The sequence below is a fragment of the Psammomys obesus genome, unplaced genomic scaffold, assembly GCF_907164565.1.
Source record: "Psammomys obesus unplaced genomic scaffold, mPsaObe1.curated_primary_1811, whole genome shotgun sequence".
Classification (NCBI taxonomy): Eukaryota; Metazoa; Chordata; class Mammalia; order Rodentia; family Muridae; genus Psammomys; species Psammomys obesus.
In genome coordinates this window covers 13,670,675-13,686,737 of record NW_026585504.1, presented here as the reverse complement: position 1 = coordinate 13,686,737, position 16,063 = coordinate 13,670,675, and the positions used below count along the sequence as shown (strand labels likewise).

General features: G+C 51.3%; 1 protein-coding gene across 1 annotated transcript in view; it reads left to right on the top strand.

Moving 5' to 3' along the window:
- Positions 1–1,192: 1,192 nt before the first annotated feature.
- Positions 1,193–16,063, top strand: part of Duox1 (dual oxidase 1) — a 31,528-nt gene continuing 16,657 nt past the window's right edge. Inside the window, exons 1-17 of the mRNA XM_055623345.1 lie at positions 1,193–1,250; positions 3,386–3,469; positions 3,877–4,041; positions 4,796–4,983; positions 5,163–5,364; positions 5,507–5,673; positions 5,972–6,032; positions 6,132–6,228; positions 8,033–8,123; positions 8,820–8,922; positions 9,151–9,323; positions 11,070–11,245; positions 11,524–11,642; positions 12,160–12,297; positions 12,918–13,031; positions 13,690–13,889; positions 14,447–14,632. Of these exons, the coding sequence (XP_055479320.1) occupies positions 1,193–1,250; positions 3,386–3,469; positions 3,877–4,041; positions 4,796–4,983; positions 5,163–5,364; positions 5,507–5,673; positions 5,972–6,032; positions 6,132–6,228; positions 8,033–8,123; positions 8,820–8,922; positions 9,151–9,323; positions 11,070–11,245; positions 11,524–11,642; positions 12,160–12,297; positions 12,918–13,031; positions 13,690–13,889; positions 14,447–14,632 (2,322 nt within the window). The remainder of the gene's footprint in view (positions 1,251–3,385; positions 3,470–3,876; positions 4,042–4,795; positions 4,984–5,162; positions 5,365–5,506; positions 5,674–5,971; positions 6,033–6,131; positions 6,229–8,032; positions 8,124–8,819; positions 8,923–9,150; positions 9,324–11,069; positions 11,246–11,523; positions 11,643–12,159; positions 12,298–12,917; positions 13,032–13,689; positions 13,890–14,446; positions 14,633–16,063) is intronic.

Below are 16,063 nucleotides of genomic sequence, written 5' to 3'. Positions count from 1 at the left end.
TAAGGGCTACCTACCCAAAGAGAGGTTATTTGCATGGCCACTCTCCTTTCTAGCTGGTCACCACAGTCTGGCCTGTAGGCCCACGGGCTTTTAGAGATGGATGTATCTACGCTTGGGGTCAGGGGGTGAAACTGAATTAGGGAAGCTCAGCCATGGCCCACCACTCCACCGTAGCCAATGCAACAGCCTCAACTGCTCAGAGACCAGCTCGTCAAACATTCATTCCCTGGAGAACCTCTAGAGAGATGGAATAGTGAGCTGGGGGCTGTGGCAGGGTCTAGGTTTTCCCCCTTGTTTAGTAGGAGGTGGAGAGGGGGTGAGGTCAGTTGCTGGGCTCTCTCCTTTGACCAGCTAGCCTTTCCAGAGCCCTGGCTGAAGCGAAGGCTTTCCTTGAGCACGTGGCTTTCACCTCCAGTCTTCAGGTTGCCTCTAGAACATCTTCAGTGACATTTTGCTGGGGGAGTCCTGGCTTGAGTTTCCTGCTGCCTCGGTTTCCCTGTTGTCCTGTATGGTTTGTTGATCTGTGGAAGGAAAGCAGGACAGACATGTAAGCCAGCCGCCTCTTGAGTCTTCTCACAGGGGTCATGTTTCAGCCTCTGTCAAGTTTGCGTTCCATCCGGCAGTCTGTTGGGTAGGCTTCAGCCTGATCCTCACACCAGACTGCAGCCATCACGCCGGGGAGTGAACAGTTCAGGCACGTCTGCCATCAAGGCTAGAGGAGGGCGGCGAGGGTTGGACCAGATAAGGGGTTCGCCCCAGATCCCGCAGAGGATCCAGCAGCAGACCTGAGACTTCAGCGGGGTCTCTCTGCTCCCTCTTCCCGAGCCAGGCTCTGGCTGTGGTGCCGACTGTGTGGGCAGCTGGGCCAAAGCAAGGGTGGTCAAATACTCAGAAACTAGAGTTCACAAGGGCAAGGGCAGCTGTGTTTTGTTCTTCACTTACTCTCCAGAGCCTAGGTCAGTTCTGTACAAAGTGTGTGCTCATCAGTTATTTGATGAACGAATGAGACACCTTCGGAGAGAAAGGGTGGCTCTTGCTTTTTTGCTACCTAAGCAGTGTGGGCCAGCTTCTAAGCCTTGATTCATAGGGCTCCTACAAAGACCTTATCCTTATTCTCTTAAGTAGCTGGGGCTCATTCTTCCATCCTCTGTCTTTCTAGGTCTCTGTTTTGAAGTATTCCAACATACTCATCATGGGCTTTCACCTAGCTCCGGCCTGGATCCTCCTGGTTGGGACATTGGCCTCTTTGGGTGAGTACAGGTTGGAGGAGAAGCTTGCATGGGACCAGAGGTACCAATATCCTCTGGGCTTCTCTAAAGATGTGCCATATCATTTCTGTATCCTCCAAAAGATATAATACCCTGTATTTGTCAAATGCTTGTTTCTAGCTGTTGAATACATGGTTAGGTAATAGAATGAAAATGACTTCCTATAGGGCTCTTTCTCTCCCCTCAGTCCGCTATTCTTTTTCATCAGGTAAGTTCTCCTGGCTTGAAATGTGAAAGATTGACTAGACACATAAGACAAGAAAGCATCTTGGGGTAAAAGTGGACACAAAGCTAAAAAGGACTCGCCAGTGTTTTAAAAATAAAATGGTCTTGGGCTGGAGATATAATTCAGGGTAGTATTTATGAGGCCCTGGGTTTCATCCCCAGTGCTGAAAAAAAGAAAAAACAAAACCCAAAATAAGATAATAACATCAGAACATAATATGGCCCATAGAAATTCCAGCTTTGGAAGTCCGAGAGCTTTAGAATCAGGGGCTGTTCCCTGTAGTGCTGGGCTCTGAAGAGGACAGTGGATTCATGACACTGCAAGTTAGCCTTAAAAAACGGTCCCGGTGTGGTGGCACCTGCCTGCCATGCCAGCACTTTGGAGGTAGAGGCAAGAGGATAAACAATTTAAGGTCATCCTGGGCTACTTGAGGCAAGCAAGAGCAAATCTTGAAGTCTTTTGCGTCATGGGAGAAGATAAATAAAATGAGCCCCCTAGCCATCAAAGGCAAGATATCAACATGGGCCGTACAGTTCTGCCTGTTCACATTTGAGTTCTTTCCAGAACTCTCCTTGCCTGGGGCTTCACTTTCTCTCCAGGTCTGTGACTCTTATCCCTAAGAAACACTCTCTCCCAAAGGCCCCTTCCTTGGCCTACCACCAGTTCATCTTATTTTAGAGGTCCTGTATGTGTGTCTGTCCTACTGTCCTAGGTCCTTAGCCAGGTTCAGATATCAGAGTTCAAGTTGTTTTCCTTCCTGGTGAGTGTGTCTGTATGCGCAAGTGTGCAAGTGAGCACAGCACCCATAGCTTGAAAACCATCTTTGGTCTAAGGTCAATCAGAAGAATGGGGTTTCCTCTTGCCGTTAGAGGCCTTTCTTCTGTTCTCCCAGGTGAACAGAGAAGAAGTCTTCTAGTTGTTGTTGTTGTTGTTGTTTTGGGGGGGGTGTCTGGCTAGTCACCTGATCTACTGACCAAGAAGATTCTAGACCCTGTCTTCTTGTCCTGCTTCCTCAGCTCCTCCCTCGACAGCTGAGTGTTCCTTCCTAGACTGTGGGTTTTTACAGTAGCATCATAAACAGGACTTAGGGTTGGAGAGGAGGCTCAGCAGTCAAGAGCACTGGCTGTCCAGAGGATCTGGGTTCAAGTCCCGCTATTGACATTGCAGCTCACAACTATCCATAAGTCAGTCCCAATGGATCAGCCGCCTTCTTCTGGCCCCGGTGGACATCAGGCACTCACATGGCACACAGAAATACATTCGGGCAAAACATCAGTGCACATAAAATAAGTAAAGCTTAAAAAGAACAGGAATGAAATGAGGGACAAGATGTTCCAAAGGAGGAAGGAACAAGGCCATTCACAGGATCGGTCCTTGGGCTCACCCAAGAAACTGGGAAAAGGACCAGAGTAGCAGTAACACACCCCTGCCTTGGGGCTCTGAGCTCAGTGGGAAAGAGCCAAGCCCCTCTTCACATTTCCCTGGCCAACGATGGTCACAGAATGACTTGTCCTTCCCAGGTACAGGGTGTGGCTGGCTCTCATTCGGTATGCTATCTGAGGGCTGGGGATGATTTTCATCTTGGTGTGTCTCCCAAGGACTTGAGGTGTGAGGGGGGTCCGGGCTTGTGCGTCCACTTCTGGATTGCCCACCCCGTCCCTCTTCTCTTAGGTCAGCAGGCGCTGCAGGCCGATGCACACTTTGCACACTCTCGTAGTCTCGTCTTCCTCACTGAGTAGGCTTGAGTTCAGAAAACACGTAGCCCTTTTCTCTCCTTCTGAGCCATGCTTCCTCCTCCTGCTGCCCTGTCAGGTGTCAGAATCACAGGACTTGTTCCCTCGTGGCCTGCTTGGTCTCTCTTGCATGCCTCTTTCCCTTTATTTCCACACAGGAGCCCAGAACTCCATTTCTTGGGAGGTCCAGCGATTTGATGGATGGTATAACAACCTCATGGAGCACCGATGGGGCAGCAAAGGTAGGTGAGGGCAAAGTTAGCTCGAGGGCCAGGGTGGTGCCCGCCAGTGGAGAGTCAGGGGTGGCAGGTATCGGGAAAGGCTATCTCATGTGTCAGCAAAAGCTGCCGGTGTCTAACATTTTAGGATTTGAGGTATGGAGGGAAGCCAGAGAGAAGAGGTCAAGAATGCTCCCTGGAGTAGAGCGATTGCTAAGTGCTTAAGAGTACTTGCCGCTCTTACAGAAGACCTGAGTTCAGACCCCAGCATCTCATAACCACTTGTAACTCAGGGTCTGGGGGTTCTGATGCCTCTGGTTCTCTGCAGACACATGCGCTCACATTCACACACACACACACACACGCACACACACACACACACACACACACACACTTAAAACCCACCCTCGTCTTTACCTCTCTTATGCCAGGCTCTCGGCTGCAGCGCCTGGTTCCAGCCAGCTATGCAGATGGTGTGTACCAGCCCTTGAGAGAACCCCACCTGCCTAACCCCCGGCACCTTAGCAACATGGTCATGAGCGGACCCGCAGGGCAGCCCTCTCTTCGGAACCGTACAGCCCTGGGTGTCTTCTTTGGTGAGAACCTCAGCCCCTGGAGGAGGAGCATTGCCAGTGGGGGTCAGCCGGACACCTCGGTGCCTAAGGAGTCAGGGCATGAGAAAAGAGTGGATGGCGGATCAAAGGTGGGGGGTGAGCGATGGAAAAGGAAGCCACTTAAATGGTTGGAATAAAGCAGATGCAGGGAGGACCCACGCTGAAGTGAAATCTGGCAGGGGAGTGAATCTTCCTTGGGCTGGAAGAGGTTATGGAGGAAAGGAGAAGGGCAGCCTTCCATTTGGGGTGAAGGTTGGGGTACAGACTGTGATAGGCCGTCCCTGGGACCCTGCTGCTCCGAGAACAGGCTGGGTTTTCTGGCTGCAGCAGAGGGGGCAATATGAGCTCAGTGACGGGGTCTGCTCCTGCTGGCCATGTTGGATGCCCGTGCTGGCTCCCATGTGCCTTCCTGCTTGGCTGCAGGCCTCCAGGGAGGCTCCCAGCTGCGTGTCGGAGCTGGTGCCGACAACCCTGTCTGATGAGGCATCATCTCGGAACACCTCCCAGTTACCAAGGAGAATGCCAAACTGACAATGACAACATCTTAGAGCAGGTGCCGGCACAGGCAGGCCAGGGGAGACAGAACCGGGAGGGAATGTGGAGGTCAAGGCTTGGACTTGCCCATAATAGGAGTTGACAGTTTTGAAGCTTCAAGCAGGGTGGAGGACTCCGTACCTGAGGCAGGGAACAGCATGGCCTTGGGCTAGCCCAGAAATCCTTCCTGCATCGTGGGCAGGTTACCACGTGCTCTCGGACCTGGTGAGCGTGGAAAAGCCAGGCTGCCCCGCCGAGTTCCTCAACATCCACATCCCTCGCGGGGACCCGGTGTTCGACCCTGACAAGCGCGGGAATGTGGTGCTGCCCTTTCAGAGGAGCCGCTGGGATCCCAAGACCGGACAGAGCCCCAGCAACCCCCGGGACCTGGTGAGGCCAGGACGTCAAAGGCAGGAGGGCAGGGAGGAGGGAGAGGAGGACGTCTGCAGCTGGACCCGCTGGTGGCCTGGGGTCTGGCTGGAAGGGCCAGGCAGGGTTAGGCTCTCTCCCATCAGCTGGCCCCTGCCTGGTCCCCCTGACCCTGCTCACCCTCATGCATGTCTCCACAGACCAACCAGGTGACCGGCTGGCTGGACGGCAGCGCCATCTATGGCTCCTCTCACTCCTGGAGCGACGCGCTCAGGAGCTTCTCTGGAGGACAGCTGGCTTCCGGGCCCGACCCCGCTTTCCCGCGGGACTCGCAGAACTCTCTGCTCATGTGGATGGCACCGGACCCCGCCACGGGGCAGGGCGGGCCGCAGGGGCTGTATGGTGAGAATGCGGGGTCCTAGCAGGAGGGGCACGGCTGGAGGCCCCAGGCTGCTGGGGGCGGGGTCTGCCTGTGGGTCTGGGCTCCCCTGGCTCATGCTGTTGTCCATCTTCTGTCCTGTCCCCCCCCCTCCCGTGCGTGCAGCCTTCGGGGCCCAGCGCGGGAACAGGGACCCCTTCCTGCAGGCGCTGGGCCTGCTGTGGTTTCGCTACCACAACCTGTGTGCCAGGAGGCTGGCTCAGGAGCACCCTCACTGGGGGGATGAGGAGCTGTTCCAGCATGCCCGCAAGAGGGTCATTGCCACCTACCAGGTGAGTGGTGCCGCCTGCCCCTTGTCCACCTGTGTGCAGGGTCCGGGGAGACTCTTGGACAATGCCTCTTCCTTATATGCCCCTTTCTAGGAGGACCTTTCTTCCGGAAGGGCTAATGTCTAGGAAAAACTACTACTGTCCACGATAGAGGCAAAGCTCTGTTTATGTCAGATGAAGTTGGGTTTTAACTCTTTTCTCCCATGATAGGCCTTGATGGTTCTCCTGTTATACATAAGAGTTACATTCCCTTCCTGGCCCAGTCCTACACAGGTGTCTTTCTTTATCTCTTTATCCTCAGAACATTGCAATGTATGAGTGGTTGCCCAGCTTCCTGAAGAGAACTCCCCCAGAGTATTCAGGTGAGGGGATGGGGAGATTACGAAGCACCTTTTGGAGGAAAGGCAGTAGTAGTCTTGTAGTGATTTAAAGCCTTAATGTGTCCGTTTCTCTTCTCTCAGGGTACCGTCCATTTCTGGACCCCAGCATCTCCCCAGAGTTTGTGGTGGCCTCTGAGCAGTTCTTCTCCACCATGGTGCCCCCTGGGGTCTACATGAGGTAGGAAAGGACGCTCACATAGTTGTGTCTTGGACCCATTATTGATAAAAATCTGCCTGTAGGAGCCTACGGGACAGGATTATATCAGTTTGGAGTGGCAAGTTTCTAGAGAGAATGTTGAAAATGGAAGAAAAAGAAAAGTGTGTGTGTGTGTGTGTGTGTGTGTGTGTGTGTGTGTGTTTAATAGACCATTGTACATGATGTCAGTTGTTCTGTAGTCCACGATCATGTGTTCTATTTGCATGTGTTTGGTTATGGCTTATCAAGACAGGACTATGAGGTCCTGGCTGGCCAGGAGCTTGCCAATATCCTCCTGCTTTTGCCTCCCATGTGGCTTGATTACAAAAGTACACACTTGACTGATAAAAAGAAAAATGGTTATGTTCTTTAAAAATGTGCACACAGCAGGCTGGTGGTAGCTCATACTTTTAATCCCAGCACTTGGGAGGCAGAGGCAGGTGGATCTCTAATTTTGAGGCCAGACTAGTCTACAGAGAGAGATCCAGGACAGCCAGAGCTACACAGATAAACCCTGCCTCAAAAACAAACAAACAAACAAAAAACCAAAACAACAACAAAAAATGTGTGTGTATACTTGGTTGCAGTAGCTCATGTCTCTTAAATAGTCCCACCTGCTTGGGAGGCTGATGTGGGAGAATTACTTGAGCTCAGAAGTCCAGTGTAAGCAAAATGGAAAAATTTAAGAAGAAAAAGAAAAAGGAGGAGGGGAAGAAGGAGGAGGAGGAAGAAGAAGAGGAATAGAAGAAGAAAGAGGAGGAGGAAGAGGAGAAAGAGGAGGAGAAGTGCAAGTTTATAGTCTCTAATCCCAGCACTTAAGAGATGGAGTCAGGAGGAGCAGGAGTTCAAGGCTATCCTCTACTAACAGAGAATGCAAGGCCAGCCTGGGCTACTTGAGACCCTTTCTCAAAAAGAAAGCACACATACATAGAAATAAAACTATATATAGATGATATGTATATATATACTGTGTGTGTGTGTGTGTGTGCGCGCGCTCTACACAGTGTAAGCCCTTAAATGTCAGGCTCCCTATCTACTCAATCAACCTCAGATTTTAAGTATCTGGAAAATTCCTTCTGCACTGAAAGTGGAGATGTTTTCAGGCCATTCTTCCTGAAATAAAAAAACAAAATCTAACAATGATTTAGATAGCATTTGTGTAACAGTGAGTGTATGCGAATGTAGGGCTTGGGGAGCTATCTCAAGGATATCTAGTTCAAGAGTTCAGTCTCCAGAATCCTGTGCAAAGACAGACCTAGTGGCCCAGGCTTGTGATTAGTGCTTAGAAGGCAGAGACAGGTAGATTCCAAACCAGCCCAGCCTAATGGTCAAGTCCCAGATCCCAGTGTGAGAGACCCTCAAAACAAACAAACAAACAAGCAAACAAGCAAACAAGCAAACAAAGCAAGGTGGACAACTTCCAAGGACTGACACGCAACGATAATTTTGGACTCCATATGCGTTCATACACACATACATACATACATACATACATACATACATACATACATACTACACACCCAAACACAAGCATCTGCATCCATACCACTTATCTACACAGAAAGGATGTGGATTAAATGCTTTTATGGCTGAACTTTCAGACATTTGCTCAGACAGGAAGTAGGAACCTTCCAAAAGTCAGATTGCTCCGTAGCTACCAAGGTCAGATGCCTTGATTACACAGCAAACAAGGAAGGCTATGGCCTGGGACTCCTGGCTAAGGTCTTGCAGACCAAGGCTGACATTAGGTGTTCTCAGTAACCAACTCTTGCTGCTTGCATTTTAGGAATGCCAGCTGCCATTTCCAGGGGATTGCCAATCATAACTCAAGTTTCTCCAGAGCTCTCCGGGTCTGCAACAGCTACTGGAATCGAAAGGTCAGGGTTGGAGACGCTACACACACACACACACACACACACACACAATGCTGTGTATGTATACGTCTGAGTGCGTAATGAAGGTGGTCATTGGGGCTAAAATAGGCAGCTTGGATAGGTTGGGTGAAGAGAGCAGCTTGGGGGCATGTCCAGTACCTTATCCTCACCTAAGGGCTATACGTGAGCGATGGAGGGGAGAGGGAGCTATGTGCTCACTGACTGCTGTTTCCCCTAGATATCTCCTCTCCCTCGACAATTCTGGGTCCCTGGAGGCTTTGAGGCACTCGGCCATGCCTCTCCTAGACAATTTTATTTTTGCCAGACCCTGGGGTTTAATACCCCTAGCCTGGGTCTCTCTTCTAGCAAAAGGAGAATGGCAGGTTCAGACAGGCCCTAGGAGTTTCCCAGGATCACACAACTGCTTAATGGGAGAGCAAAGACGAGCATCTAGATGCTCTAATACTGTCAGATCTCCTAAGACAGAATAAAAGTTTAAAAACCTCTCTGTGCTCCAACATACCGGCTTTGGGTGGGAATGTCATTTACCCTGAGCGAGGAACTAACCTGAGGTTGAGAAATGCCCCCTTGGAGCAGAGAACATGACAGGCTCAAGGCTGCGGCCGATGTGGCCGAGGCAACCGGGATGTCCAACCTCTGGCCCCATCGGCCGTACCTCTCTTCCCTCCACTCCTTAAGCACCCCAACCTACAAAGCGCTAAAGATGTGGACGCGCTGCTGCTGGGCATGGCCTCTCAGATCGCTGAGAGAGAGGACCACGTGGTGGTTGAGGATGTCAGAGGTGAGCCTGAAGCTGTCCCTGCAGCTGTGAACTTCTGACCTTTGGGAGGAGATCCAGCTAGACTGGCAGAGGCGGGCAGGAAGTTCTCGGGGCTGAGAGACTTTCTGATCCGCTCACCATGGTTCCTTCTCCATGGCTTACATGTTGGTGGGTTGGTTGGAGTGGTCTGGGCTGGGGTTGCAATGGTGGCCCTCAGCTTCCTCCAACCCCTTAGTCTTTCTTTTTCAGATTTCTGGCCGGGGCCACTGAAGTTTTCCCGTACAGATTACCTGGCCAGCTGCCTGCAGAGGGGTCGGGATCTAGGCCTGCCTTCTTACACCAAAGCCAGGGAGGCACTGGGGCTGTCTCCCGTTTCCCACTGGCAGGACATCAACCCTTCACTCTCAAGGAGCAATAACACTGTGAGGAAGGGTCAGGACCCAGAGGGCTGAGTGGGAGGGCCTGGGCACACTGACCCCAAACGGGAAGGATGGATGGTAAAACATGGGTACCAGAGGCTAACAGTGGGGGAGAGGGCAAAATTCCCATGGGGCATTTTCTAATCTTGTACACCAAGTTAAGAGAGTTCAAGTCCATCAGGATCTGACTCTTGACTCTAAGGGCCCAGGCCCAACAAATATGTATTGACTATCTGTCGCTTGCCACACACTTACTTGGTAGACATTGTTTTTGTTACTCTTAACAATGCTAGAGCGGATATTGCAGGTCCTCGACTTGGGAACAAGCTATGTTTCTATGCATTTATAGTTTAGCTGCCTTCACCCTAAGCTATCTGTGACACCCTGAGCTGTCAGCTCTGGGCAAACGGCATTGCCTACTCATCAATAGAGCAAGTTCGATTGCCTGACCATTTTGGGCCCAGTCATCCTAGCACACTCACTCAGGCACAGAGATGTGTCCACAATAGTGTGCCCCGGCGCACTGAATTTTGCCCTTACTGGAGAGTTACTAAACAGAATCAGAAGACTTATTATAAGGAAATGCTATGTCCAGCCTGGTGTCTCATGCCTACAATTCCAGGAGTTGGAAGACAAAGGCAGGAGGTTGAGGAGTTCAAGGCCAGCAAGTTCCAGGCTGGCTCTGGCTACAGGAAGCCCTTTCTCAAGAAATACTCTCCTCACCCCTCCCTAAAAGTAACAGGCACAAAGTCACAAACTTTGTAAAATCTACACCAAAAAAAAAAAAAAATAGGAATCATGAGACAAATCAGAAGTGACAAGTCTTTGGCTTCAGCTAGGTGTCTTTGGAATGAATCTGGTCAGGTACTTAGAACACAAGTGAAGAACAGGAGCTTGAAAGCTTGCTTGGCTGCTAAAGGCACTTGAGTTTGGTCCCCAGGAACTTCATGGTGGAAGGAGTAAACCAAGTCCTGAAAGTTGTCCTCTGCTCTCTACGTGTGCATCATCATAGCACAGTCACACACGCACACACACACACACACACCACACACCTTACACATCCATACCTTACACACACACACACACTCCTTACACACCCATACCTTACACACACAAACGCACATACATACACAAATAAATGCAACAATGAAACCCTGGTACTGGGAGGAATGGCACATACCTACATCCCAGCACTTGAGAGACAGAGGCTGGAGTCTTAGTTCCAGACTCTGTTTCAAAACAAACAGCAGGGGATAGTCAGATTTTTTTTTTTTTTTCCTAACACTCAAACTTGGATGCATGGTGATCCCCCTGCCTCGGTCTCTCAGTGCTGGGATTACAAGGTGTGTGCGACAGTGACCACAAATTGCTTGGGATTTTAACTGTTTAAAGCTTTTCTTTTTAACTCTAAGGATAGAAGCCCTTTATAATAGCGTTCAGACATTCAGTTTTTCCCACCCCGATTTGTTTCTCAGGTCCCAGGCCTTCTTAAGAAATTATGTAGAGGAGTACCTGTCGGTTTTATTCCCATTTCATGGAACGGGAAGTTGAATGTCTGGAAAGCTTCCAGTAAATGGGTTAACTTGTGTAAAGCGCTCGGAGCAATGCCTGGAGTACATAAGTTCTCTCTATGAATGAGCTGCTGTTAAGGTCATTTGTTGTTATTGGCCCTGGGTCTAAGGCCTGGGAGCTCTCTCTGCCCGAGGCTGAGGCCTGTAGCCGAGTCCTCACAAACACTCTCTGCTCCAGGTGCTGGAGGTCACAGCTGCCCTATACAATCAGGATCTGTCTCGGCTGGAGCTCCTCCCCGGAGGGCTTCTGGAGAGCCACGGGGACCCTGGACCTCTTTTCAGCACCATTGTCCTCGACCAATTTGTCAGGCTGCGAGATGGGGACCGCTACTGGTTTGAAAACGGCAGGAATGGGTAAGGCTAGCCTGGGCTGTGTCTCTGAATCCACAGTGGCCTGGTCCACAGGGCCTCGGCTTAGCCCCACACAGCCCCCACAGGCCTCAGTTCCAGCCCCTCCGAGTCTGTCAAGTGAGGATTTGTCTCTGACACTTCATTTGGCTCACAGGCTGACAGGCTCCTACAAACAGGGATGGCCCAGGGACTCTTTGTCCATGAGACATTGACTGTGAGGTCCTAAATCTCCCCTTAACCGTGACATCCCCCCCAACCCCCACTGCCTCTCTTTTGCCCAGACTGTTCTCTCAGGAAGAGATTGCAGAGATCCGAAACACTTCCCTAAGGGACATTCTAGTGGCTGTCACCAACGTGGACCCCAGCGCCCTGCAGCCCAGTGTCTTCTTCTGGCTTGCAGGTAAGTGACCTGGGAGGTGGCTGGAGGGGTGTGGCTCTGCAGTCTTGTCCTTCCTGGACCAGTAGGCTTGGTTGGATTTGGCCACTCCAAGTGAGGTGTGAGCCAGGGTTCTGCCCTTGAGGGGCTTGGTGCCTAGCTGAGTAGGTGCTGAGTTGGGGGCAGAAAGAGCAGGAGTGGACTCTGACATTCAGATGGAACGGGATGGGGGCTGTGAGCGACATTAGGAGGGCCAAATGGGGGTAAAAGGTATTATACGCCACAGTCATGGTGTGTATGCAGGGTGTGTGTGTGTGTGTGTGTGTGTGTGTGTGTGCACGTGTAGGTGACAGAGATGGGGGGTAGAGATTTTGAAGTTCATGCTGGGACCCGTTTGCTGCTCACATAGTCTTGCTACAGTGACAGGGTAAACATCCCCTTCCTCTCTGGTTCCTCTAGTACCCTTGCCTCTTCAGTTAACACCCTCCTCAGACCGTGGCCCAGCACCGAGTGTTCTGACTTCCTCTGCTCCCCCCCACAGGAGACCCCTGCCCACAGTCAAGTCAGCTCAGCACCAAGGGCCTGCCGGCCTGTGCCCCTCTCTTTATTCGGGATTACTTCAAGGGCAGTGGATTTGGCTTCGGACTCACCATTGGGACCCTTTGCTGCTTCCCCTTAGGTAGGAGAATGATGAGTAGGCACGGCAGGGCTATTGAAAGGTGCAACCCAGGGAGTGAGGTGGGGTTGCTAATACAGAGGACTGTCCCTCTGGGTGGTGAGAAAACCATAAGGGGAAGGGAGGGTGTTTAGCTGCAGGTAAGTGAGCTCCAGGGAGATTTGCCTCCCGGACCTTCTGGGATGCCCCAGGCCCAGCTTGGTCAAGAGCCTATAAGCCTGCCAGAGAGCTGTCAGAGACAACTGCTCAGTTGAGAAGCAGAGCTGGGGCAGACACGGTTTTTGGAACGGGAGCATGGTGAGGCTGTGTGGGTGGGTGGCCCAGCAGCCTTGTATGGCGCGTCTAGCTTGTGGCTGGAGGAATCTGGACTCAGTCCCTGGCTGGGAAGGGACCTGAGTGATGAACGCGGTGGTGACAAGACTGATACTCTAGACACTACCCAGAGCTTCCCTTGGGATGCAATGTACTCCTTCCATGGAGCCTCACAATTTGAAAGCTGGGCAGTGGGTGAGTCAGAAGGAAGGATGGTAGAAACTCTTCTTGAGAAAAGGACTTGAGAGGGAAGCGGCCTGTCTCCTATGACCCTCACTTTCCCTGAACACCCTGCCCCACTCTCACATCAGTCAGCCTGCTCAGCGCCTGGATTGTTGCCCGGCTTCGGATGAGGAATTACAAGAGGCTCCAGAGACAGGACCGCCAGAGCATCATGTCCGAGAAGCTTGTCGGGGGAGTGGAAGGTAGGCCTGGGGGTAGCCAGGGTGGCGATGGGAAGGATATGGTCTAGAAGCCTGTGGAAAAGGCTCTTCTTTCTTAGGGGTATAGGTAAAGCCTGGATAGGTGGGGGGAAGCCACCATGAGCATTGGAGCTGCAGTTTTCCAAGCTTCAAAGCTCCTCCCGATGATCCTGAATAAATGGAATGTGATAGAGTAGTGGAAGAGTCCTAAGACCCCGCCTTCATCTCAAAGGGCGATGACTCACAAGCCCTGGGTGGCTTTGCGACATCTTTCGCTGGAATCGCAGGCCCCGGGAGTAATTAATGAAGTTCTGGAGTCAAGCAGGAATCTTGGTTCCGCCGCTCTGGACCGGCTGTTGGACCTCAGGCAGATCTTGTTTTCAGTCTCTCTAACCCTGTCCCTTCCCATTTGTAAAGCAGGGATCCTAATGGTGGCCTGCACCTTAGGCTGTGAAGCAATGTGATAACTAATTCAAATCGCTGCAAGGCACATCCAGCAAACACTCAGAAAAGAGTGGTCCTTATTCTGCTGCTGGGTTGGAGGAACAGCAGAACTGTTGAGGACAGACTGACCCTCAGAGCCCTGCCCTGGCCCTCTCTCCCCCGATACACTTTGCTACACGAAACCCCAGCTGACCCAGCCCCATCTCTTGCCCTCCAGCTTTGGAGTGGCAGGGCCGCAAGGAACCCTGCAGGCCCGTGCTTGTGCACCTGCAGCCCGGACAGATCCGCGTAGTAGACGGCAGGCTCTCCGTGCTCCGCACCGTCCAGCTGCGGCCCCCACAGCAGGTCAACCTCATCCTGTCCAGCAACCGCGGGCGCCGCACCCTGCTACTGAAGATCCCCAAGGAGTACGACCTGGTATGGCCCAGCCGGTTCCCATCACAGATAAGAAGGTTAAGAGGAAGGGAAGGAACACTGAGTCAGGAGGCCGGGTTTCTAACTTCTAGTGGCCAGATGTGGTACTCGATAAAGAGATGAACTGGAACATCTCTGTCCCATTCTGGATCTGCTGGTTGACATGGTTTCCTCATACTCTGGCAGCCTCCTTCTTTGCTAAGGATGTTCTTGTAAGTCCTAGCTATGAGTCCCTGGAAGAAGGTCGGTCCCCTTCCCTATTCCCTTACTTCAGTCTGTAGCGGATTTTCAGGGGCCTGGAGGGGAGTTAAATAGGAGGCTGACCATGGCTTATGACTACCTGGTTCACAGTCCACCCCACCCTCCACCCTCCTCCCCACCTCGGGCTTTTCTCCAGTATGGAGTAACTAGCTCACTTAAGCTCATCTGCTCTTTTCTAAATGGAAAGACTGTATCTTTGTGGCAAGGCCATACCAGCGAGCCCTCCAGTGAGTGATCGGTGTCAAACACCTGTCTTTGAGAGACCCTGATGCATTTGCCTCTTCCTGCTCCCTCTGTAGGTGCTGTTGTTTAACATGGAGGAGGAGAGGCAGGCGCTGGTGGAAAACATCAGAGGGGCTCTGAAGGAGAATGGGCTGAGCTTCCAGGAGTGGGAGCTGCGGGAGCAGGAGCTGATGAGGGCCGCAGTGACGAGGGAACAACGGGGTCACCTCCTGGAGACTTTTTTCAGGCACCTTTTCTCCCAGGTGTGTACATGGGAACAGCTCTGGTGTGTGTGTGTGTGTGTGAGAGAGAGAGAGAGAGAGAGAGCGCACACATTCATGCACCTGTGGTGGCATCTTTTCCTTCATGAGGCCACAGGTGTGATCATTCAATTCTCAAGGCTCAAATTCTCAGCTGATAAGTCTATCATGATTTAGGTCAAGTCACCAGTCTCTTATGGTACTGGAGTCCTAGGCCAGAGGCCAAATCTGGAGGGGAAGGGGTGTGTTTCAATAGATCAGGTTCAGCTGCTTGTCCTATAAACCAAAGTGCTGGTGGCCAGTCAGGGAAGGAATCCAATCAACACGGCCATGTTGGGAAGTCAGAGATGGAACATCTTAATGCTGTCTTTCTGGGTACTGACAAGTTGGGGGTACTGTCATATACATCCAGAGTACATAGGGAACGGGCAGAGGAGGGGTCCTAGGGGCATGCATAGTCAACCTGAGTAGTCAAACTGCGGCCTTGTTGATTAGTAGCTCGGTTTCAGTTCTGCAAGTTGGCTCCAGAGAGCATGTAACTCCTTGCCGTTTGGGGGTGTTGCAGCCTGCTATTTGACACAAAGCTGGAGTCATCCCTTTATATTCAGCTTCCATTTGGTTTCTAAGGTGAAATTAAGTTCAAAATTTTAAACTTTTCAACTCTGTTTCCTGGAAGCGGTTGTTCCTAGCTGACCTTATTCAGTAGTATCATAACTCAATACTTTGCTGTCTAGTCACTTGGCTACCCTCTGGTTGCACTCTTCCTGTCTACATGCCTGGTGACACTCTGGGTGTACTCTAGAAGATCCTAAGACTTGCCTCACTTACCTCACTTAGGACCAACCTAAAGGTTAGCCAAAATGTGTTACTGCCCTCCCCATGTCTTTTGCGTTGGATTCTTTGTATAAAAGCCCTGCGGTGAAGACTGCTGTCACAGTTAGGTTCCCAAGTCTTTACTGCGGCCCTGATTGATCAGCTTGGAAAAGGTGTTCCAATAAACCATCCCTATCTGAGACTGGAAGCTGAAAGGTTTGTGTGGCTATTCTTGTGCTAGAACAGGGGAACATTCTGGTTCCCATAAGATGATTTACTGTGCTTAGGTAGGCAGCCTCATTCCCCATCATGGAGTACCTGCTTCTGTTTAGGGAGGACACTCTTCATGGGGTGATCTGCCTGCAGGTTCTACTTGCTGTTCCTGAAGACCAAGGTGACTGCTGGTTGATGGCAGTAACTAGAGATTTTCAGGGGTCTGGAGCAGAGTGTAAAATCCCTTTGTTACTCTCAGCTTCAAGTCTTCAGCCTTGAAAGGGGATGTGATAGGTTAGCTAGATTTAGGGATAGTCACTCCAGTACCATCAGGTAGTTTTTTTGTCCGTTTGTTTTTAAGGATTGATTTTTAATTATGTCCATGGGGATGAGGGACAAATGAGTGTG